Raw genomic sequence first — 24,871 nt, 5'->3', positions numbered from 1 at the left:
CCACAAAACGCGCGAGACGGTGTAATTAATTGACCCCAATCAAGTCCACATATAGCTAGGGTTGTTCAATTCAACCACGTTTCAAGAATAATTAATATATGAGTAGACATTCCTGATCTTATCTGTATAAAATGATGTACACATTAGATAGGGAAGATTGATACTGAAGAAATAAAACAATGTAAGAGTATACCGTCATATTATTTATGTATGACTGATGGAACGATTGAAGTTAAAGAGAAGAAAAGGCGAGATCAGAAAGGAAAGAATGATCTGAAGAAATAAAATAATTAAAGGTATATAGACTTAAAAGAGATTGAACAAGAACGGTAGAAGAATAAAAGATAAGACAATAACAATTGATAGTGAATAAAATAAAGGTATAGACGTAGAAGATATAAAACAAAAAATTAAGAGCGATAGAAGAAAAGAGGACAGGAACTATTGATATTGAAGAATAAAATAAAGGGATTGACTTAATAGAGATTAAGAGAAATTAAGATATAGATATAGCATGCGTATGTGTACATGTAGAACAAGAGAGGTTGATACTGACTAAATGAAAGCAAATGATGGATAAATTGGAACGACTGATAATGATTGAAGAAAAGAAATAGAAATAACACACCCCCTCACCCATGCTGATGCCAGGCCGTCCTCGACTATACCCGATGTTCAAACTATAACTATGTTGTGCATTAAATGAATAAGGTAAGTTTATCTTTCCACATTTCTAACTGATTGTTTTACTTTAATCATTTTTCATACACATGAAAAATGTACTGCGCAATTTAATGTAATTTAATTGGATATATTTCTTTTTTTTAGTTCAAGTATACTGCCACTTCCTGACTTGTTGTTTCCATTATTGTTTTATTGCTTGGTTTTCCCTCATTCGCTCCGTCAATCATTTTAATCATATCACTACTGAAGTTTAGGGGTGGATCCAGCTTTTTCAACGGGGCCCGGGGGGGGGGTTATTTGCTTATTCAGAAAATCTTACAAGTTTAAAAAAAAAAATAGGTTTCACTCCCAAATGAAGGTAATATATGCCACGAAAAATCTGAACAGAAAAGCAAAAAGAAACCTAAACGAAAAAAAAAGGTCAGTTCATGGCCGTATGCAGCGGGGGGGGGGGGGGGATATTGAAAACTTCATTTTTGTAACATTTTTTTTGCTTTTACAAAATTCACCAAAGGCATGCACGAAATGCTTCAATTTCCCTTTACAGAATGGAAAGACGCAATGACAAGCTCGGTCACTTTTCTCACTTTCAATTTTTTTTTAAATTTTATGCATCTTGCCCCCACCCGCGAAAAATTTCTGCATACGGCCATGGGTCAGTTCACTTACGTATGTCCGATATTTACAACAACAAATATTTTAATGGCTCTCGATGGAGAGGGGGAGGGTGCTAATGCCCCCCCCCCCCCGATCCTCTATGGCTCAAATTCACATTTTTTTTATCTCGATTGTTTCGATTTCAAATGGAATTTTCAATTTCAGATAATTTTCCTTAGTACTTGTTCCCATTCTTTATAAAGTTCTCGCTATGCCTCTTAGAACTTTTTTTTTTTTTTTAGTATTTCTCGTTGATATCATCATATTAGGCATAATCTATTCAGCTTACTCCTAAATCATACCATAATTAAAAGAAAAAAAACCCATCTCGTGCGATCGAGTACTCGTTTATGCTTTTGCAGACACCGTACCAGCAATGCACGAGCTCGAAAGAAAATCAGATTGCTCGAACTAAGACTAAGTTACAACAAAATCACCAAATAGAAAGTATTTCGTGCTTTTTGTGCTATCCCTGTGATTGTTACTGAACCTAAACTCATTTTCTTCGGTAAAATGATACAGGTATTGTATTTTTTAATGATGGACGTCCATTTTAGAGACAAAATCGGAAGTATATGCACTGTCACTGTCCTCTCGGCCTCTGCTCACAATCACAATGTACCGGTACTGGTAGTGGTACCGTACCGGTAGGTACCGTACGGTGCCTAGCTAGCTTAGACTTAGTTATACTAAACTCGTACTAGTAACAGTGTGATTGTAGCTAGCTAGCTAGTAGTACAGTTCTTCAAAAGACTTTACTTTATCCTAGCCTAGGCCTAACGTTGATCGTATACCCATATATGCTTACTTTGTCTTTGTGGCAATGCAGATGTCGACGAGTGAGGGATATGTTAAGCACATTAGGTACAAGGCACAAGCAATTTTAATAATGTTGATTCTACTTGATTGTCATAATGTAAATGTCCAGTCAGATCCTTTTTTATGCCCAGTCGCCATATTATTACGAAGTTAGTAAAGATCTAGTTCCACTACCAGTGCCATTGTATCTACCCGTACCACTACAATTTTGTTGAAATTGTCTTTATCATTCAAAAATATGATTTGAAATTGGATCATAATAAATTGATCACATCTAGACATTGAGTCTACTACACCGACCTGTCGATGATCGCTAACGATAAATAATGGGCCTACCGTGTCTCGTAAACATATTGGTAGATCTAGTAAAGGAATACGACCCTGGATTTTGAATAGGCCCTAAATCATTACCAATCAACTGAAAAATATTAATAGAAAAAAAACTGTTAAGGATCTTTTTGAGAATATCGACTAGGATTGTAGATTTAGTCTAACCCATGCTCATGATTATGACAGTGCAGAGCTCCGATTTACCTCTAAATTGGATACGCTATCATAAAGAAATACAAAACCTGCATCAAAGGACCGAAGAAGAGTGAGTCTACAACATGCACGTACTAACGTTAGTTCTACCGGTACATTTTTTTTATAAATACAGACAGCAAATTAACAATTACAATGTAAATCTTAATTTTCTGTCTGTATTTTAAAAAAATGTAGACCTAACGTTTAATAGTACGTGCACATGGGCGAGTATATTTGAACATAACATTTGAAACATAACCGAAGACATAATACTTACAGTTAATTGTCCTGATGTTAATCAGGCCAATGTGATCCATTGTCTGACTTCAGTGGTTCATCTTTGTGCCTTTAGGCTAATCCACCGTTGGGTCTTAGTTAAGACCAAATCTTTACTTATTGACAAATATACATCTATATATCAAATCAAATGCATGTTTCTAAGGAATGATAAGGGAAAAAATGAGTCGAGCAAGCATTAGCGTACCTACAGGGGGCAGACTGCCCCCCCTGACGAGTCACAACCCATGCAAGAGACATATCTCTGCCACCCCCCCCCCTGACGAGCGAGACACAGATGGCCCGCTCCTTTGAACTTGAAGACCCTTTTTTTGTCAACTTTTCTTCTGATATGAAATATGCAATCCTTAATTTGTGGTTGAAGTCCTTTCTTTTTTTTCTTGTCAAAATTTTTCCTGGTATGAAATCCTTTATTTCTGGTTGAAGATCTTTTTTTTTTTTTTTTTTTGCTTGTCAACATTTTTTGGCGGACGAATTTGCCCCCCTAGGTACGCCACCACGAGCAAGAGAGATAATGACAGCAGAGGTGACGTGATTCAGTGAGAGGAGAGAATATAGAAATTCTGAACACTATCATTCGAACAATGAAGGAAGATTAATAAAAATTGATAAAGATATATGCTTATTATGACAATCCGGTGACAATAAATTGACACTCAAAAAATTATTTTTTCTTTGTTCATAAACACCAGCTAGAGCGTCGCATAAGATAGAATGAGCTTTGCAATATTACTCACACACACAAAAAAAAGAGTCAAAAGGATTGAGAAGTGTGGAGGAGAAAAAAAGGGTAGGAATCGAGGGAGAAGTGAGCTGAGATAGCGATAGAGTAGAAATTCAAGAGTGAGACATGGGTCAAATGGAAATATATCAACATAAAAAACGATAAAAAATAGAATATGAGGAAACAAGGGAAAAGAACACTGATTGTAATTAAGCATGAGTAATCAAGGACATTCGTGGTGCAATCAAATTAAGCCCTCTACATGCTGTGTTTTTGTGACTTGATCGAGTGGTGGGAGACAGAAAGGAGTTTATCATTCCTTATATCATAATAACGGTGGAAGAATGTTGGGCAATAATGCACTGAAAATATGAAAATTAAATCATTATGGTTGTGAACAGAGTAAGAGAATGACGGTAAAGGAATATAAGGAAATAAACAATAGGTCTGTTTTTTCCAGCCTCGGTGTCTCTTGCTTAATCTAGCCCCCCTTTCTCTCCATTATCTTTTGCTCTCTCTCTCTCTCTTGATCATTTTCCCCCTCCATCTGTCTCTCGTATCTTTCGCTCTCTCCTTCTCTTGCTCGACTCTGTCCCTTCTTATCTTGGGTGCTCCTTTTTTTTCTTATAACTATTCACTACTTATCCCAGAAAGTACATGATCTCATCTCGACCCGACTTTCGCTCAACGAAGTTCAGAAAGATGTCAATTTGAGGGCGATGATACGAGCGTGCATTAAAATTGTGCTCTCGCGCAAAGCTCAACATCAAGCCATGACATTTTTGTTTGGGTTTCGAGGAGACGGCATCTTACGGCAATAAGTTGCTGCCAAGTATCGTAATTTCGAGAGAGACATCGCGGCAAGTCAGGAGGGCTAATTCGAGCCATGTGAGTTGTCCAAATTGTGACATTTTATTAATTATCAAATCAATGTCTCTACGACAGAAGATCGTCCCTCCTTCTGCGGTATTATCGCGGTAATACACAAGATTTTCATTAAAAAATCTCGTGGTACATTACCATGGTAATTTCTCTCAGAGTGCGACTCACGCCGATGGAAATTTTCTGGTGGTAATCGCGCGTGACCCGATTTCACATCGACTTACGCGGTACAGCGCGGTAATGCGTCAACTTTATTCCGAGCAATACTGTATCTGTAATACAGAAAAATACACCACCATAATCATCCCCAATATCTGTAAGAATACAGGAAAATACACCACCATAATCATCCCCAATATCTGTCAGAATACAGGAAAATACACCACTATTATCATCCCCAATATCTGTCAGAATACAGGAAAATACACCACTATTATCATCCCCAATATCTGTCAGAATATAGGAAAATACACCACCATAATCATCCCCAATATCTGTCAGAATACAGGAAAATACACCACCATAATCATCCCCAATATCTGTCAGAATACAGGAAAATACACCACCATTATCATCCCCAATATCTGTAAGAATACAGGAAAATACACCACTATTATCATCCCCAATATCTGTCAGAATATAGGAAAATACACCTCCATTATCATCCCCAATATCTGTCAGAATACAGGAAAATACACCACCATTATCATACCAAATATCTGTCAGAATACAGGAAAATACACCACCATTATCATCCCCAATATCTGTCAGAATACAGGAAAATTTGCCCAGGTTTAATCTCTAGGGACCACAGTAATTTGTTTGACTTTATATGTAAAATTCAAATTAGTAAAAAAGTGTAACGGTCAAATTTTTTCTCTGGTGACAATTGCTCCACTGTGAATTCCATGCACTAATGGAATCGCCAACTTAAGCCATGAATTCAACACTATACCCTATCCTACACCTAAAATGCAACCCTAACGGCTAACCCTATATCTTAGACGAAATACAGCCTGGAGCAACTGTCGCAGGAGCAAATGTTGTGTCACCTTCATTCCATCTCCACTATCCCAATACATTGTTCATTTGTCATAGCAACAGCACTTCACCAGGTTCATCATTCATTTTCCCCTCAGTAACGCTTTCTAGTTTTCCATCCCTTTTGAGTTTTGACTCCACATGGCCTCATTGTTTAGTTCTCATTATTATTCAGTTCCACCTCATCATCACTCATCTCTGTGCTTTAATTGGTTTTCATTTTTTAATAGGGTTAGTTCATTTTGTGGTCTATACCACTTTGCTTTTACTTGATTGGTAGAGTTGATTAATGTGAGTGCATTGGCAAATGTGCTTTAAAAAAAGTAAAGTCAGTGCCGACTAGGACTTCATCTTGTTCACATCGGAGTTATTCTTTGTTCACCCTTCTTCAGTTAGGTTTAGATTATTTTTTCATAGAAGAGCATTGTAAATTTGATTTGAACAGGAGTGCATAGAAGATTGGAGAGAGTTATATTTTATTTTGACACTGTTACAGAGGTATATTATAAAAACCCAATAAAATACACAATGTTGAAAACAAAGAAATGCATGAATTCATGCCGATTTTTATTCATATATTTTATCAGTCTTATAAAGAGTAAGCAAAGAATTTGAGGTTTAGGGGCCTCATTATAATCATTAGACCAAACTTGATTCTATGCATAAAGTTGCATGATTAATAAGTTAGATTTTTTTTTAGGATCGACTCTGATCTATGCCACAGATAATGAGCATGCCAATTCACAATCAAGCTGTCATCAGTCAAGATATTTTTTTTTTTTTTTTTTTGGGGGGGGGGGGGCTGAATCAACCCCTCAATGAATGTTTATCTAAGATACCTGAATATTAAACTGCTTCTCTTCAATGTATGGTAGTGTCATATTCATGTAATCCTTGTATGATTCATTGATGAGATGAACATCTTGAGCAGAGTATTTCTGGATGTGTTTCTCAGTAGCAGGATATATCAAAGTTGTTTTTATTCCTGTTTGGGAGAAATGGATGCATAAAAGGGAAAAGTGACAGAGAGAAAAAAATCTGTAATTTCTTAATGACCACAGGCATATATATTAAAAAACCTTAATTTGAACAGACCTGATAATAATGACTATAGAAGACTCTAATCTTATTCCATAGGAAATAGCAGGCAGCATTTGTAATGCAACCTTAAAAAGTCTTAGTCCATTCCATGATTTTCCTTTTATTTTCCTCCTTGCTTCTTTTTGCATTGTTTCCCTTTTTGAAATAAAATTTATTTTCATTTGTCCAGGCCTTATGTTTACGTTTATGTAATTATGTTTACGCAATTATTCCACCCCCAAAAGTTTCACAAAATTATGTAGCCTTATTGCCATATCATTTTCATAAAATAAATAATTCATATGCGAAATTTTAAGGTTGAATACAGAAAATTGTTATTAAAGGAGAATGAAACTCTTGGAGCAAGTTAGCTTTTGTGAAAGCAGAAAAATCAAAGAATAAGATCAACAAAAGTTTGAGTGAAATAGGACTAGCAAGAGAAGAGTTATGAGCATTTGAATGTCGAGATCACTAATGCTATAGAGATCCTCCTATTGGCAATGCGACCAAGATCTACGATGTCACAGATGAACAACTCTCCCATTTTGGACACTGAAAATATACCCCAAAACATCTCTTTTTGCTCATTCTAATCATATGACAAACGATTCATCAATGATATAATGTTGTGAAACCTCTGTACTTGTCCTCTCATAAAGAGAACATCTCACCTTGTGATAGACTCTATAAAAGTGAGAATATAAGTTAAATAAGTACTAAAGTAATGAGGGAGTTGTACGTGTGTGACATCACAGATCTTGGTCGCATTGCCAATGGGAGGATCTACATGGCATCAGTGATCTCAATATTCAAATGCTCATAACTTTCTTATTATTCATTCAATCTTCCTCAAACTTTCAACAATATGTTTCTTTGATTTTCTCTTTTATATGGATTCAGCTGGTTTCAAGGGTTTCATTCTCCTTTAATAATTAACTGTAATTGTTTAATGTAAACAGTAAAGTAACGCAAAGGCATCACATAAATAGGAATCACTGGCAGGATTTAGTGGATAGGTGCAGGATGTTAGGTAGGGTGGGCAATGGAACCAGATTTGTGCTCTAGACATGTGTAAAAAAAGACAATAAGTGAATTTGCCTCAAATTTTCATTCTATATTTTGAGTGCACAATGTAGTTAAATATAGCAACATCTTCACATTTTTTCGTAGCCAAGTTGAATATCTACAGAGGCTCAAACAGTCTAGGTCAGCATAAAGACTTAAAAATGCCTATTTTCAGCCACTAGCCCACACAGTATAGCCTATGGGGATAGGCCAAAATGCTGTATGCATTTCCAGACACATTTTATGGAGCATTTAAGCCTTATTTTTCACTATTTAGGAAATTTTATGGTAAGTTTTGAGCAACGTCTTTGATAATAATGCTAATAAAGAATATATTAAAGGTCAAGCTCAAGTCCACCTCAGAAAGATATTTATTTGAATCAATACAGAAAAATCAGACAAGCATAATGCTGAAAATTTCATCAAAATCGGATGTAAAATAGGAAAGTTATGACATTTTAAAGTTTCGCTTATTTTTCACAAAATAGTTATATATGCACAATTTAGTCACTTGCAAATGAGAGAATCGATGATGTCCGTCACTCACTATTTCTTTTGTTTTAATTGTTTGAATTATACAATATTTCAATTTTTACAGATTTGGCAATAAGGACCAACTTGACTGAACCATAAAATGTTAAACAATGATAATTCCTTATGTTCAGGGAGAAATAGAACTTTTTTCACAGGACAATGAGGAGAAAATTTGAATATTTTATATTTCTTTTAATAAAACACAAAAGAAATAGTGAGTGATGTCATCAGTTCCCTCATTTGCATACTGACCGGGATGTGCATATAACTGTTTTGTGAAATAAAGCAAAACTTTAAAATGTCAACTTTCTTATTTTACATAGGATTTTGATGAAATTTTCAGTGTAACGCTGGTTTGATTTTTCTCTTTTTATTCAAATCAACTTTTTCTTGTGGTGGACTTGTCCTTTAAAGGAGAATGAAACCCTTGAAACTAGCTGAATCCATATCAAAGAGAAAAATCAAAGAAACCTATTGTTGAAAGTTTGAGGAAGATTGAATGAATAATAAGAAAGTTATGAGCATTTGAATATTGAGATCACTAGTGCCATGTAGATCCTCCCATCGGCAATGCGACCAAGATCTGTGATATCACACACGTACAACTCCCTCATTACTTTAGTACTTATTTCACTTATATTCTCACTTTTATAGAGTCTATCACAAGGTTAGGTGTTTTCTTTATGAGATGACAAGTACAGAGGTTTCACAACATTATATCATTGATGAATCGTTTGTCATATGATTAGAATGAGCAAAAAGAGATGTTTTGGGGTATATTTTCAGTGTCCGAATGGGAGAGTTGTACGTGTGTGACATCACAGATCTTGGTCGCATTGCCAATGGGGGATCTCCATAGCATTAGTGATCTCGACATTCAAATGCTCATAACTCTTTTATTGCTAGTCCTATTTTACTCAAAGTTTTGTTGATCTTATTCTTTGATTTTTCTGCTTTCACAAAAGCTAACTTGCTCCAAGAGTTTCATTCTCCTTTAAGGTTTTGCTTTTTAGTAGAAATGCTGTTTTTTGTTTGTTTTTTTTGTCCTACCTATGTTAGGATTAGGATTGTAGTACCTCGAGCGAAGTTCGTGCAGGCTCCACTCCACTTCACTACCGCTACACTACGCTCCACCTACCCGAACTTCGAGACCGTGAACTCGATATGATATTCCGAGTGACAAAGGTGGGATTTTATGGGGGGAAAATATAAAATTCATGCAACATCATGATCTTTAAAAACAAAACTAATATTCTTACTTTACACCAAGTTTCACTTCTTCTCCATGCTTCTATCAGTCTCAAAATTGGTGAATTAGAGCCAACATGAATTTCCTCACACTTATAAATAATTCGCTGCCGATTTCAAAACATCGTATGCGCGCGCGAGGGTCCGAGCTCGGACCAGACCCGGTACCTCGTGCAACGGCAGCAAATTATTTATATGTGTGAGAAACTTCATGTTGGCTCTTTTAAAGATCATGATGTTGCATGAATTTTAGATTTTCCCCCCATAAAATCCCACCTTTGTCACTCGGAATATCAGATCGAGTTCACGGTCTCGGAGTTCGGGTAGGTGGAGCGTAGTGTAGCGGTAGTGAAGTTGAGTGGAGCCTGCACAAACTTCGCTCGAGGTAGGATTGTACTTTAGGTGGTATGAATTAGGGAAGAGAAGTGTAACGTTACGGACGACGAGTCCGATAACATTAGCGATCAACAATGAGAAACAAGATGGCGGCGTAATTTCGCGTAAACATTCGGGCAAGTCTCCCTTGTCTTTTCGCATGAGGTACCAAGTACCATACCCATACCCCCCCCCCAACAAACTGAGTATGACTCTGTCTCTGAGGAGGAAGACCTTAACTGCCTAAGACTAGTAAGACCTAGGTAACTTACACCGTTACACTACTCTACTGTCTACAGGCAGCTTACTCACCCGACAATTCCTTGGGTGGAAAGCATTCATATACACCGTAAATATCATTCTGCATGGAACGATTGAGAGCAGATTTTTCTGACATCAAATTGGGTAACAGGTCTTCTGTAAATGCAGTCTTTTCAAGCAATACAACGGCCTGTAGCCGGGTTTGGTTTGGCTTGATGCCTTTGCCTTCCGCTGCACCTTCTTCGTCGCCTGTGCCAGTCGGGGCCGCTCCTCCCGCGACTGTTCCTCCACATCCACTTGGTTCACCAGCACCTGCAGATCCCTGTGCCTGTGGATCGATGTGGCCCAGTAAGAAAACGGATTTAGATGACAAATTCTGATTCAAAATTCGCTTTATTTTGAATCCTCTAAAACTCTGCAAGGCATCTCGTTCATATTCTTCTCCAGATACTTTTCGCTTTTTTTCTTTTGGTGGATTTTCGGCCATGATACCGGTAACTTTAGTTGCTTATTATATGATTGTAAAGCACGTGCAACTATAGACCAAAAGCTTCGGTCTCTGTTATGTTGGTCGTTCAGCTGGGGCCGATTGCACGAAATGGTCTTTCCAAGGACCGTCTTTCGTGTCGCCCATCTTTTATGATGCGCTATAAGCGGGGTGTTTCTGAAAGTTATGATAAACAAATGAAATTCGTAAGCTAGCTTTTAAATCAAATTTTATACAATTTCATGAGATATCACATCATTTTATAAAAAAATATTTTTGTTTATTCTAACGGACAAATAAAATATATTTGCAGATAATTTATTTGAAATGCGTTTCACATGGCGTATCACTTGTTCACTGCAACCACCCTGCCTGTGGGGAATCTACAGGTTGGACTATGGCATGCCAATGCTGTACAGAGCACACACTTAAAAAAATGATTAAAATATCACTTTTGTGACCAAAATTACTAATTTCCGTACAATTGCAATTTATTTTTCATTAGTGATTTGGGAATAATTTTTGAATTCACTAGAGCGCTCAAAAACTTGAATTTTGGGCATATTTTTGTGTACGCCCTCTATTGGTGGAAAATAATATGGCAAGAAAATTTTCATTTTTTATCTCTTTTTTTGATTGAGAAAAAAATAATTTAAAGAATCAAATTTACTTAAGGGCCAAGTTGTATGACGAATAGGTGTAATGAAAACTGTCAGTGTAAAAAAATCAAGCATTTGTCCCAAAGAAAAAGAGAAAATAAGCCAAACATTGCCATCCTTATTTTGCCACACATGGAGATATAACTGAGAACAAGGTTATATCATAACCTTGTTCATTGAATGAGTGTGGCGTATCATAAAAGATGGGCGACACGAAAGACGGTCCTTGCAAAGACCCTTTCGTGCAATCGGCCCCTGAACTCCGTTGGCTTCACTCACCAAATACGGAGACCGACGTTCTAGCGCGATCTGTACAGGGGACTCAATGGCCATATGTTTATGTGTATTAAGTTCGAATAAAACAGGGCAGTGAAGTTGCGCGACAGCCGAGGTAAGTCACTGTTTTTGTTCCATTTAACTTGATTTTCCCCATTTTTTGGCAAGAGGGAAGAGGGAATATTAATTTGCATTTCGGTCGCGTTAATTTTCAAAAGTTTTTTTCATTAAAGACAAAAATTGAAGAGCCCCGACGGGGGGATTTTGCATTGTAAGTCCCCTAATGCAATATGCAAGCCTTTCAGACGAACGCACTGAGAGAAGAATCCTGTTTAATGGTATAGCATACAATACACCTTTGGTAAGACGCTGGATAAAAATCCTCAATAGTTATGAGCTTCCAAGTCTCCCTAACATCCTTAGAGATCGCATTCCATATAAAGTATGGAAGAAGCTAGCACTGGGAAAAATTTATAAACAACACTATGCTGCCCTTGAAATTGCAATTGCTAAAAAATCTTCTCTAAGTCTATGGTCGGGCATGACCCAACGTGATAAAAAGAATTATTACCCAAAGCAAGTCTCCAGCCCTCTCCTGAGGGAAGCTATGTCCATCAGAGCTCAATTATCCTGCAGTACATACCCAACGAATAGAAGGTTATTCTCTCTGAATCAAAGTACCACAAAGTCCTGCAAGTTCTGCCACTCCGAACTGGAAAGTGTTGTACATTTTGTTGGAGAATGCCCAGCGTTTAGCACACACAGGAAAACCCTTCTAAACTTAATAAAAGAAGACGAGGAACTGCAGTATTTTTCTGTGCATTTCAAAGATCAAGAACCTCAACAATTTACCGCTTCCGTCCTGTTTCTTCCTGACGTCGAATTAGCAGATTCCTCCAGAAACGACCTCAACCTACTTGTCTTAAATTTCTTGCATAAGATTCACCTCTCTCGATCTACCTTACTCTCACGTCAAAATATGTAACGCTAATGTTAATGCAGTATTAAACTGCGGATCTCCGATACAGCGGAGGAAGGATACAGAAGAAGAAGAAGGTGGCTGCACGATAGCGAGCCGTCTGTGTATGAGGAGAAATTTAAAAAATAAAAAAATGTTAAAAAACTCCTCGAAACAGACGGCTGCCAGCTGTCTAGTGCAACTATAGCCTCTTGTCGAGGCCCTGGCGGCTGCTTCCCGAGCGAAGCGAGGGGTTCCCTAATTCGCGAAGCGAATTGCAGCCAGGGCCTCTTGACATCTGAACTGAATTATATATTCATGAGGAACGTCTTCCTAATGAATATACATATGAGTCATGATATTACCGGTCACCGAGTAAGCCAATGAAATGTCAGAGCTGTTTCCTTTTGGGTTCGGAATACTATATAGTATAGTATAGTCCATTATTCGATCTGCAGGGGATTAATTTAATTGCGGGACTTTAAAGGGGATATAACCAGCAAAATGCTACAAGTAGTGGTACTACTTCGTATCGACTTCGTCAACTCCACCTTGAGGGATTCTACGAGGCGAAACTCATGGGGGTTCGTCATCAATGACAACATCGGCGAGCAACACCTAGGTCGTGATGGGGTCCACCAACGAACGTAGAGGGCAGCAACACACAAGCGTGTTGCTCTAAGGAAGGTCAACTCCGCTCGAATTTTGTGACCACTTTAAAAAATAAGGTGGGGTTTTGGGAAATTTGTCGAGTTGATTTTTTTTCATTTGTTAATTTCAAATATTTTTTAATGAACAATTATTAGATCGGTTATTCTGGGTATAAATATTAAAAATATTACTTTTATTTTTAAAGAAAATATTTAGCTTAAAATAATCATGATTTTGACATTTTTCCTCATTTTGGAATATTGAGCCTGTAACGAGGATACCTCATATCTTTTATTTTCTTCTGCTGAATTTCGCTGCACCACTAATAAATGCATAGACAACCACCGTAATAATCGAGGTCATTTTTCTGGCCTGGGTGCGCCGAGTCTGGGCCGGTCGCGCAGCTAGCTAGTGACGTTGATGATGCGCTGGGGCTTCAGGCGACTCGTCATAGATCTAGCAACTTAGACAATGACGTCTAATTTGCCTGGCCTGATTTGAAGTGTAATGGCTTCAGGGCTGATGTTTATCAACGATGATTGTTCAAGGTTAGACTTCAAATTTTAAATGTCATTTGACTTTTAAGTCTATAAATCTGAAATAAAGGCGCTGTATCCCCGAAATCCGGGTCTAAATTTCAACTCTGAGTCCGAGACCATGGCATGGACGGCGAAAAAACGACCCATGCATCGGATGCATTGCATTGGCTGCGCGCTGCGCTGCAGCTGCACTGTGATGATGGGTTCAGCGAAGAGCTCAGAGAAAATAAGGTGGTTATATTCAATCCCGAAATGCTTTGCGAGTGGTCACAAAATCGTCTCGACGCAAATCACCTATACAGCCGTCTGGTGAAATCGCTGATAACAACAATCACCGATTTGGTAATGATTTTAGTTTCCTGAAACTTATATTTGTAAAGTTTTAAATATCAAAGTGTGTTTTTATATGTAAGTATATTCCTCAACATATTTTTTAAGTTATCTTTTATATTGTTGCATGTAGTCATATTCTTTCATATTCGTTTTTTGATCGCTACTAATTTGTTGTTGTATTGGATCGACATTGCTTGATTTCGTTGGCATGAACAATAAAATACGCGCGCAGCTCAGCTGCATGCGCGTATCGAGTTGACCTTCCTTATAGCAACACGCTTGTGTGTTGCTGCCCTCTACGTTCGTTGGGGTCCACCTTAACAAAATTGGCCAGGGTATCTTCGCAGCAAACATCCGCCGTGTCGTACCAAACCAGAAGCATCGACGTCCAAACTTCTTTGATGGAAGGTCCTATGCTGACGTAGCTGCTCCTACGACCAACTTACACGGAAATGTCAGAAGGCATGGTGAGACAACCAGATCGAGGACTTCGACAAGAGAGTGGCAGGACTATTTACTGTTAGTGAGATCATTACTTAATGGTTAAGTACATGTTACTCCATATATACCTATTTGATTGATGGAAGAATATGATACTATGATGGCAAAGATGGAAATGGGAAATTTTGATTTATATAACAGATCAATTGACCTGGTGAGTTCTGTGTTTATGCACGACTTTACCTGCAAAACGATTTGTTATGAAAAAATAAACTTCAGAATGATATATCCCAAATTGTACTTTTATTATTTTCAAAACAAATGGATCCCTTCCATAGAATTAATGAATACGGAAGTGACCAAAATCATTGTTTTCCTTCTCTTATTATTGTCTGGTGATATTGAATCAAACCCAGGCCCAAAATTTAAGTTTCCATGCATGTGGAAACTGTGAAAAACCAGTAAAATCAAATCAGTGCGGCCTTCTTTGTTCCACTTGTAAAAGATGGTATCATATTCACTGTCAAGAAATAAGCCTGGAAATATATTCAAATCTATATTTGAGCCCCGATGAGGAATGGTTTTGTTCAACCTGTTTTTTACCATCTTTCTGTGAATCTTTATTTGACGACTACAATAATACTATTGTAAACTGTGGGAAAGAAATTCGGGTACCCGAAAACATTCCAGAGCCAAATTTACAACAAAAAAACTCGAAGGATTCAAGTTTACTTTATCAAGATTTTGAAAACATATTTGCTGTAAAAGGCCTTCACTTTGTACATCTAAATGTTAGATCTATTCTACCAAAAATTTCAGAACTTCGAATTCTTTTTAAGAGAAAGAATCTTGCAGTCATTGCTTTCACAGAAACATGGCTAAATAACTCGGTGAACGATGAAGAAACCAATATAGATGGATACAAAGTAATACGCAATGATAGATTATCAGGCTCTGGGGGTGGTGTATGTTTTTATGTCCGAAATGATATTGCATTCAATATCATAGATGTTTTAAGTACAGGTGATTCTGAATCACTGTGGATTAATTTGCTTCTACCAAGATCAAAACCAATTATTGCTGGCGTCATTTATAGGCCTCCGAAAAGCAATCAATTTATTGAGAAGATGTCAAATATTCTCGATATATTAAAGAAAGATGATGAAATTATACTTTTAGGCGATATGAATGTTTGTCTTTTTCAGAAATCTCCACTGGCTAAAAAATATACTGACTTATTGAGTCTTCATGGATTTAGCCAACTCATCAAAGATGCAACCCGTGTCACTCACACATGTTCTTCTTTATTGGACCATGTGATTTGTAATAACGAACAAAAAATAAGTCAAAGTGGTGTTATTGATCTTGGTATAAGTGACCATTCTTTTACTTTCTGTACACGAAAGAAAATTAGGCTGGCTATAGGTGTTCACAGAACCACTGATATCAGATCGTTGAAAAAATATAGCGAAGAATCTTTCAATCTTAAACTGTCTGCCGTTGATTGGTCAGATTTAACCCAATGCACTGACGTAAATAAGGCTTGGTCAGTTTTTCAAAATACTTTTATTTCAACGTTGAATATGATAGCGCCTCAAAAACGGATTAGAATTAAACAGAGATCAGAAAACTGGATGACTAAAGATATTATTTCTCTTATTCGAGAAAGAAATGTGGCGTATAAAAAAATGAAGAAAAATCTAAGCGATCAGGATTATGACACGCTTTCCAAAAGATACAAGAAATTAAGAAATATGGTTCAAAGAGAGGTGAAAAAGGCCAAATTAGAATACCTACAAAATAAAATAGAAGAAAATAAAAATGATTCTAAAAGACTTTGGCAGAATCTAAAAAGTTTGGGATTAAAAAAGAAAAATGGAAAGGACCAAGAATTAGTCGTTTCAATTGACGGAGAATTATGTCATGATAAGATAACTATTTCCAATGAATTCAATTCCTATTTTACAAATGTCGCAGCTACGTTGGTAGATAAACTTCCATCTTGCAAAGACATTTTCAGTGCAGACAGTGAAAACATTCGTAAATTTTATGAAAAAAAGGGTATAAGCCAAGATAAATTTGAATTATTACCTGTTAGTGATCAATTCATTTTTAATGAGTTGCGTAAATTAAATGTATCAAAAAGCACTGGGTTAGATTTGATACCTGCTAAATTTCTAAAAGAAGGAGCAAAGAGTTTGTACAAACCATTAAATTTCTTAATAAATCTATCTATCTTTACTAGCACTTTCCCAGAGGATATGAAAATTGCAAAAGTAACTCCTATTCATAAGAAGAAAGATAAAACTGCTGTTGAAAACTATAGACCTATCAGTGTTTTAAGCATAGTATCCAAAATTCTAGAAAAGGCGGTATGTGTTCAGATCGAAAAATATTTTAAAGAAAATGATATGATTTACGAATATCAGTCAGGTTTTCGACATGACTATTCGACTGAGACATGCCTTATTCACTTGACTGATTATCTGAGAACAAATATGTCTAAGGGACAATGCGTTGGGATGGTACTCCTAGATCTTCAAAAAGCATTTGATACAGTTAATCACGGCATCTTATTGAGAAAATTACAAATAATGGGTTTTAACCAGGCTACTGTAGCATGGTTCAAATCCTACTTGTCGAATCGACATCAAGTAGTGGCTATTCGCGATATTTGTTCCAAAATTATGCCTATAACGTGTGGAGTTCCACAGGGAAGTATTTTAGGCCCAATCCTATTTTCAACTTATATCAATGACATGTCTATTTGTTTAAAAGCTGACTGTAAATTATTATTGTATGCAGATGATAGCGTACTACTTTGTTCAAATGCCAACCCAAAATTTGTTGAGGAAAAACTTAGCGAACAGCTGTCTACATGTGTCGATTGGATGACTGATAATAGATTATCGTTACACTTAGGCAAAACCGAAAGCATTCTGTTTTGTTCTAAAAGTAATCATAAAACTTCATTTGAATTTGAAGTATCATACAATTGTAGGCGTCATAAATTAAATCAGTATTATTTAATGAGCCCTCGGGTTCGAACTACAAATAAGAATCTACGAGATGATAATTGAAAGAGACGCAATATAAATGCGTATAGCTCTTGAGACAAGAGGTTTATTAAAATCCTATCAATATGTTTCAATAAACAGAGATATTATATGTTTCAACAAAATTGACACTTGTGTAAACAAACGAAAATAAAAAGAAATATGACACAAATTGAAAATGTAATACTCAAAGAAAAATAACCAATACTTAAGAATGTCTGTGTAACTTGCGAGTGGCCACTCTATTAACCGCGGAAAATGGAATCGATGATAAAGAATAATGTCTTAACAGTAGCTGTCCTCGCGAACAAGATTTCCAAGGGTGGACATACAGAAAAACGAAGAAGATAAAGTTATCACAGGTTTCCACAAATTGAGCAGATCAGGAATGAAGAAGATGAAACACTCAAAGTCTTCCAAGGTTTGAGCAAAATACAGAAAAGCACGAACTAATAAGATTTAGAAGAAACTCAGGAAACGTTCTGGAATAGATGGGGTCCACAATAATCATGTAAGTCTGGAAAGCGTCCTTCAAATAGTATACGTAGTATAGGCAGTTCACAGTTCACTTGTATTAGTAACAAAAGGGCGAAGAAATAACATATGCTGGATAGCGTCCACTCTCTATATCAATATTCTTCTTAAATATTGTATTAATAGTGAAGTTACTCCGTGTTCTATATACCTTTTTATCCGTTAGCACAGCAAAATAGCAGATCAGGCACAAATAATGTTAATAAACGTATTACGGAAGACAATTATCATGAAAAACTAATACACAGAAACAAAAACCCTTCCTTCTCCTGACAATCTCTACACTGCTCTGCCCAATCTTATTCCCTTCCCAATATACCACACATAACTTTTCTGGGGGAGAATAAATATATTGCAAAATAAAATCAGCAGAGCCTTACGAATTCAGAGGAGAGAGATAGAGAGAGAGAGGGGGGAGAAGGGAGAAGAGGGGTAAAGAAGAAAGTGGTCATTGTGCATTAATGCACTACACTGATAGATTTATGGTCCAAGGGGGCAATAGCCTTAACCTCAGATCCCTTTTGTGCAGAGGGCTGCAGCCCTATGAAAGACATGAATGTCTGGAACCAGGTAATGAAAGTTTGTTGATTACATAGGTACATGTATTATTATAAGTTGTGGGAAAAATGAAGTTTTACTATATGTATGAAACACCACAACTTACACATACACCTGCAAAGTTTTATCATGACTCCCACTGTCATGATAGAAAGAAATGATTTATTATTATTATTATTATTTTAAAATAAGTAAAAGCATAGCACAACTAAGCTCATTAGCAAAAAAGTTAACAAAATATTTTCAAGGCTATACAAGAGAAAAAAATAATAGAAAAGTAACAGCAATGATTGAAATATATATCTATACACTACAACTAAAACGAACATTAAGAAGTCACACGTTATATACATTACACTAATACACTCCCATGGTGAAGATCATCACCAATCCTACAAATGTAGTTAGCACAATACATGTAAAAAAAATGTTGTAACTCGCAACTTCAGGTAGAATTTCATGTTTCTATACAGTGCCATTTGGCCCAAAGAGGGCAAAAATTATTGCCTACGTCTCTTGATATTCTAACACTCAGACTTAGCACCAAACAATAATGACTGAAAACCTCACGATTATAATCCATATAAGAACACTCAAGATATTATTTTTTTCTTTTTCGCACAAGGAAACGGGACAACGACCTGATAGTAGAAGTCTTACTCCAGACTTTCACTATTGTGAATGAGGTACACATCTGGGACTGGGTTTAGTCTTATACATCTATTATGTTTGTAATTGGGGATTGGGTGGATTTTGGTTGGGAGAACACCATGGAAAGGGCAGATAGTGGTTTGTGAAACCAACGATCACCATTTGAAGAGGTTGATCTGGCACATGGGGCTACATGTATTTGGTAAAGAGATGCATCATAGCGTGTTGGAGGCATACCTCGAGTCGACCTAGAAGAGGTCCTTGCTTGGGGTATGGGGATTTGGGATGGTTCAGTGATTTGTGTACCTGTTTCCATAGCAAGGTTTGGCTTTTGAGGGAGGGATTCCTCTTCTTGACCAGGAGGAGGTCCAATAGAGCTCTGATGGGAAACTGTCTCTGGGGACGAGGTTAATGTAGCTACGGTGTCTTGAGGGATGAGCACAGGGTAGAGCATGAATGGTTCATGTTGAAGAGGCAGGGGTTCTTCGTCGTGAAGGGGCTGATTGGGGGTTGGTTGTTCCTGGTCAAAAGTCTCAAAGCAACAGGGCTTCAATTAATTTCTGTGCACTAACTTCTCCTCTTTCTGGCTTGATACAGTAGACAGGATTATCGGGGTTGGGCTGTGAGACTATGATGTATGGGTTTGGTTTCCAAAAGGGACCGATCTTCTTATCCTTCCTTGGGTTATGGTTGCGAAGAAGAACTCGTTCACCATCTGCTAGTGGTACCTCTTTTGCTTTTCTGTCGTACAGCATCTTTTGTCGATCTGCTGCCTGGGCTGCACTCCCTTGGGCTAACTTGTGGACGAACTTCAGCTTCGAGCAGTGATCCTTCGCCCATTCTGTCGATAATGGTGGCGTTTGGTCCACCATTAGGGAGGGAGTACTGAAGTGTAGGGGAATTCGGCCATGCCGACCGAACATCAAGAAGAATGGTGTATATCCAGTGGACCGATGAATGGTATTGTTGTAGGAGAAAATCAGTTCTCCAAGAAACTGGGCCCAGTTGGCTTTCTTCGCTTCATTGAGGGCAGAAACCATTCCGATCAATGTCCTGTTAAATCTTTCACACAAGCCGTTTCCCTGTGGATGGTAGGGAGTGGTGTTACTCTTTGCTGCTCCATATAGAATGCACATTTCCTTCATTAGTTTGGACATGAAGTTCGCTCCCTGGTCCGTGTGCACTCGCTGGGGGTAACCATACACCATCACAAAGTGTTTCCAGAACGCATAGGCTGTAGTGCGTGCTGTCTGGTCACGTGTTGGGACTGCTACGGCTAGTTTGGTAAAGTGGTCTGTGATGACCAGCACATTCTCATACCCTCCCGATGAACGCTGTAGCGTCAGATAGTCCATCATCACCAATTCAAGAGGATAAGACGTGGATATATTTACCAATGGGGCTCTGGTAACGCCGGCCCCTCCCTTCCGCAGGCAGCAGTTCGGGCATTGGCGGCACCATTCAGTTACCTCTGTCGTCATGTATGGCCAGTACCAATCTCTCCTTAGGGTGTCGAGAGTCTAGCTATCCGCTGCCATATGGGCCGCCTGCTCATGTCCGTGCTGGAAAACATCTTTTCTAGCCACAGGTGGTACAACCATTTGTTTATACTCCATTCTCTCCTTGTCATTGTAACAAGTGCGATACAGGATTCCATTGAGGACTGTCAACTTTGGCCACTCCCCTATCAACCTCCGAAAAGACCTGCTTCCAGTCTGGAGTACTTGCGCTGACGGGCGTCTGTTACCACTCACGAGCTCTGCGACAAAGGATGTCGTAGGGTCTCCAGCCTGGAGGTTGGCTACCCTCTGAGACAGCGATTGGGATCGGTGAGTAGGTCCAGTGATAGTCTGAGCATGTATGTTCAATAATTCCCCATCCTCCTGCTCTTCATCTTTCTTAATTTGTTTTTGGGTCAGCTCTTGACTGAAGTCCTCACTAACCGGTAAGCGGGATAAGGCATCTGCATTTTGGTTAGCATGGCCAGGACGATAGTGGACCTTGATATTGAAGTTGGCTAACTTTGCAGCCCAACGCTGTTCGGTGGCACGGAGGTCTGCCTTGCGAAGATAGAGGAGGGGATTGTGATCGGTGTAAACGTCTACTTGAGATCCAAGTAGGTAATCCCGAAACTTCTCCGTCACTGCCCACTTGAGGGCCAACAGTTCGAGCTTGAACGCGCTGTAGTTCTCGTCGTTCCTCTCTGACCTCCGGAGACCCCTGCTGGCATAGGCAATTACCCTCTCCTTGCCCTCCTGATTCTGAGCAAGCACTGCCCCGAGTCCGTGGCTGCTAGCATCAGTGTAGAGTCGGAATGGTGCATTGAAATCAGGATAGGCAAGGATTGGTGCAGAAACAAGGCATTGACGGAGGGTATCGAAAGCTCCCTGACATTCATCTGACCAGATGAAAGGTGGAGATGGACCTCTAGACTTCCGGGAGCCCTTCTTCGGTTGACCTACAAGGGCGAAGAGAGGTTTAGCGATTTTAGAGAAGTTCTTAACAAACCGCCGATAATACCCAGCGAAACCCAGGAACCTGCGAGTCTCTTTGGCATTGTTTGGGCATGGCCATGTCTCCAGTACTTTGCATTTATCGGGGTCGGTTGCAATGCCTTCTGCTGAAATCACATGTCCTAGGTACTGCACTCTCTGTTGGAATAGGTGACACTTGCTAGGTTTCACCTTAAGACCAGCCTGATGAAGTCTTGAAAAGACTACATCTAGATTCCCTAAGTGCTCTTCAAAATCTTTGGAAAAGATGATGATATCGTCTAAGTAGATAAGCAACGTTTCGTAGTTCAGGTCGCCCAGACATCGTTGCATGAGTCTTTGAAAGGTGGCTGGGGCATTCGACAGACCGAAGGGCATTCTATTGAATTCAAAAAGCCCCATGGGCGTAGTGAAAGCTGTCTTTGGCTTATCTGCTTCCTCCATCTCCACCTGCCAATATCCACTGGCAAGATCAAGCGTCGAGAAGTACTTGGCCTGACCGAGGGCATCCAGTGACTCTTCTATACGTGGGAGGGGGAATGTATCATGTCTTGTTTTGGAATTTAACCTCCTATAGTCGACACACAGTCGCATGCTGCCATCACGTTTTCTTACTACAACAATTGGTGATGCCCAAGGACTGTATGACTCTTGGATGATATTTGCGTCAAGGAGCTGACGGAGGTGTTCTTTGACTTCTCGATAATGTTGAGGAGGGATTCTCCGGAATGCTTGTTTTTGGGGTGGGGCATCTCCAGTTGGGATACTGTGTGTAGTGAGATTTGTGCAACCGTAGTCATCACTTCCTGTTGAGAAAACATGTTCGTGTCGCCGTAGCAATTCACTGGTCTTGGCAACCTGATCATCCGTTAAGCCATCTTGGCAGATATCAATCTCCGAAAGGAACTTCGCTGGCAGAGGACTTGTTTCGGTCATTGTCACCTGCAGTGTCTCAGCATCCACATACTCCAGTTCTATATCGTGCTTAGTAAAGATTGCACCCCTCTCCACAGTGTTAAGTATCGCCAGCTGTGTGTATCTCGTGAGAATGATGTCTCGTGGGCTATGGTTGGCAACCCGAACAGGGACAATTCCTCCATCAACCATCACCAAAGAGCGGGCAGTCATTATCCCATTGGGCAGTCTGTTCTCTTTCATTGGCTCTATGACAGCCAATAGCTCCCTTGCTGATTTCATAGGATGGCAATACCCACGGACAATCGATTCATGGCCCGCCTTTATCCGTACCTTTCCACCAGCAACCCTTATGATGTGCTCGCCATTGTTGATAGCATCAGACTCCGTGGTCGCAGCCAGAACTCTGCTCCATGCCTCATTTTTTCTAGCAGACTCACTTCTAAGGTAGCCCTTCCCTTCCTGACTGAATAATCGCTCTTTACACTGGTCGATAATGTTGGTACCAATAAGGCAGGGGCACTTAGACGAGGTCGGCTTGTCCACCACTAACATACTAACAAGTCCCAAGTCCTGTCCAAGAACTGTCATCTTCAGCATCACACAGCCTAACTAGGGGACTCTCATCCCACTTGCTCCTGTTAACTTCAACCAGGGTATGCTTTCTGGAGTGTGTCCATTGCCCTTTAGGGCAAGCAAAAAATCCTTCCCAATGGTGGAGACCTGAGAGCCGGTGTCGAGAAGACAGGTAACGAGCATCCCTTCGATTTCGGCATCGGCCATCACATGTCCACCCAGGAGAGGGGGTCGATTCTTTGGAGGTGTCTTTGTTGGATCCAAGAGGGGGAGAGGGTCATTAAATTCTTTTTCCGGTATCAGACCCTTGGAACCGGAAGTATTTAGTTTCCCTGGTGGAACTGGGGTGGGTACTGTGGCTGATATTGCTGGTAGCTTTCGAAAGACCCTTGTGCATGAGGATTAAATGAGGAGGGTGTTGGCTGGGCAAACTCCTGATACAGAACCTGTTGCTGTTGGGTTGGTCTAGCCCTTGGTCTAAGAGGCTCCTTACACTCCCTTTTCATATGTCCTGCCCTACCACAGTTATAGCAAAGTAGTGATCGATTGGGGGTGTTTGATTGGCCTGCTCTTGGCGGTTGCCTATTGGGTGTCAGCTGGTCTACCCGCAATCGCAGTGCTTCAACCTCCTTGGTTAGATTGCGAAGGAGCTCTTGGGTTTCCTTCTCCCCCTGCTTGATTGCTGGCTTCTCACTCTCCATAGCTAGGACAGCACTCTCCACCTTGGAAAACTCATCCTGGTTTCCATTCTCTTCCTCTTCTGCGATCTTTGTGGCCTCATCTTTCAGCTCTTCAAAACTTCCACCTCTGTGTTGACGCCAGTAACGGGCCACCGCAACCTTCACTTGGCCTTGCCGTAGACCTTCGACAAAGCAGCTACTCAGTAGGTCACTCATGTCTTTTACGTATTCTTTGTTAATCGTTTTAATCCGTCCCCCAATCTCTTGCAATGCAAGCGCATACCTCCTCACAGATTCTTCTCTGAGCTGGCGTCTTCCATGTAGCCTGCCCAGAAGAGATGGGATAGTTTCCTTGTCCCCAAAAGCACAGTCAAGGGCCTTGAAAACCTGCTCTGGGGTTCTCCGTTGGTCTTCGCTCAGCACGAGGATCTCCCTCTTGGCCAAACCTGCTAGGTGGTAGAGGATGACCCCCACCTGCTGATCTGTAGGTGTCCGCCAAGACTGGAAAGCAGCCTTGACTTGGGCGATCCACTGATTTAACACCACCCCGTCGTTATCACCAGTGAATGTGGGGATGGTCATATACAGGGGCACATAACTAATCGGGAACATTTGGTTGGGGGCTGAGTCAGCTCGACTGTCGGGATGTTGGGGCGTTGGAAGAGACATGATGAATTTAATAAGAGTAAAGTTAGTGGTCAAAAGAATACTGAATTTGGCTTGGGCAAATTAAGATTATCTTTATCTCTACAATTAGGAAACAATTATATCGAAACAAAGTAAAGCTTTGTAGTGTAATATGTTATACTATACCCTAAACACTTGTCATGTAACAGCAAACTTCTTGTCCTATTTCAATATCAATCCCACCGC

General features: G+C 39.2%; 2 protein-coding genes across 2 annotated transcripts; both read right to left on the bottom strand.

The window, feature by feature from the left end:
- Positions 1 to 3,430: 3,430 nt before the first annotated feature.
- Positions 3,431 to 12,448, bottom strand: LOC129256090 (m7GpppX diphosphatase-like). The gene is made up of 2 exons (XM_054894380.2): positions 10,244 to 12,448; positions 3,431 to 6,614 (listed from the first exon to the last, which is right to left on the bottom strand). Exons 1-2 carry the CDS (start codon positions 10,677 to 10,679, stop codon positions 6,460 to 6,462), a joined length of 591 nt encoding a protein of 196 aa, XP_054750355.1. The 5' UTR covers positions 10,680 to 12,448; the 3' UTR covers positions 3,431 to 6,459.
- Positions 12,449 to 19,868: 7,420 nt separating this feature from the next.
- On the bottom strand, positions 19,869 to 20,816 carry LOC135153463 (uncharacterized protein K02A2.6-like). Its single transcript, XM_064096080.1, has one exon. It carries the CDS (start codon positions 20,814 to 20,816, stop codon positions 19,869 to 19,871), a length of 948 nt encoding a protein of 315 aa, XP_063952150.1.
- Between the last annotated feature and the right edge of the window lie 4,055 nt (positions 20,817 to 24,871).

Source organism: Lytechinus pictus, chromosome 3 (genome assembly GCF_037042905.1).
Source record: "Lytechinus pictus isolate F3 Inbred chromosome 3, Lp3.0, whole genome shotgun sequence".
Lineage (NCBI taxonomy): Eukaryota > Metazoa > Echinodermata > Echinoidea > Temnopleuroida > Toxopneustidae > Lytechinus > Lytechinus pictus.
Note: the sequence above shows the minus strand (reverse complement) of the source record. Positions and strands in the feature narration are given on the sequence as shown.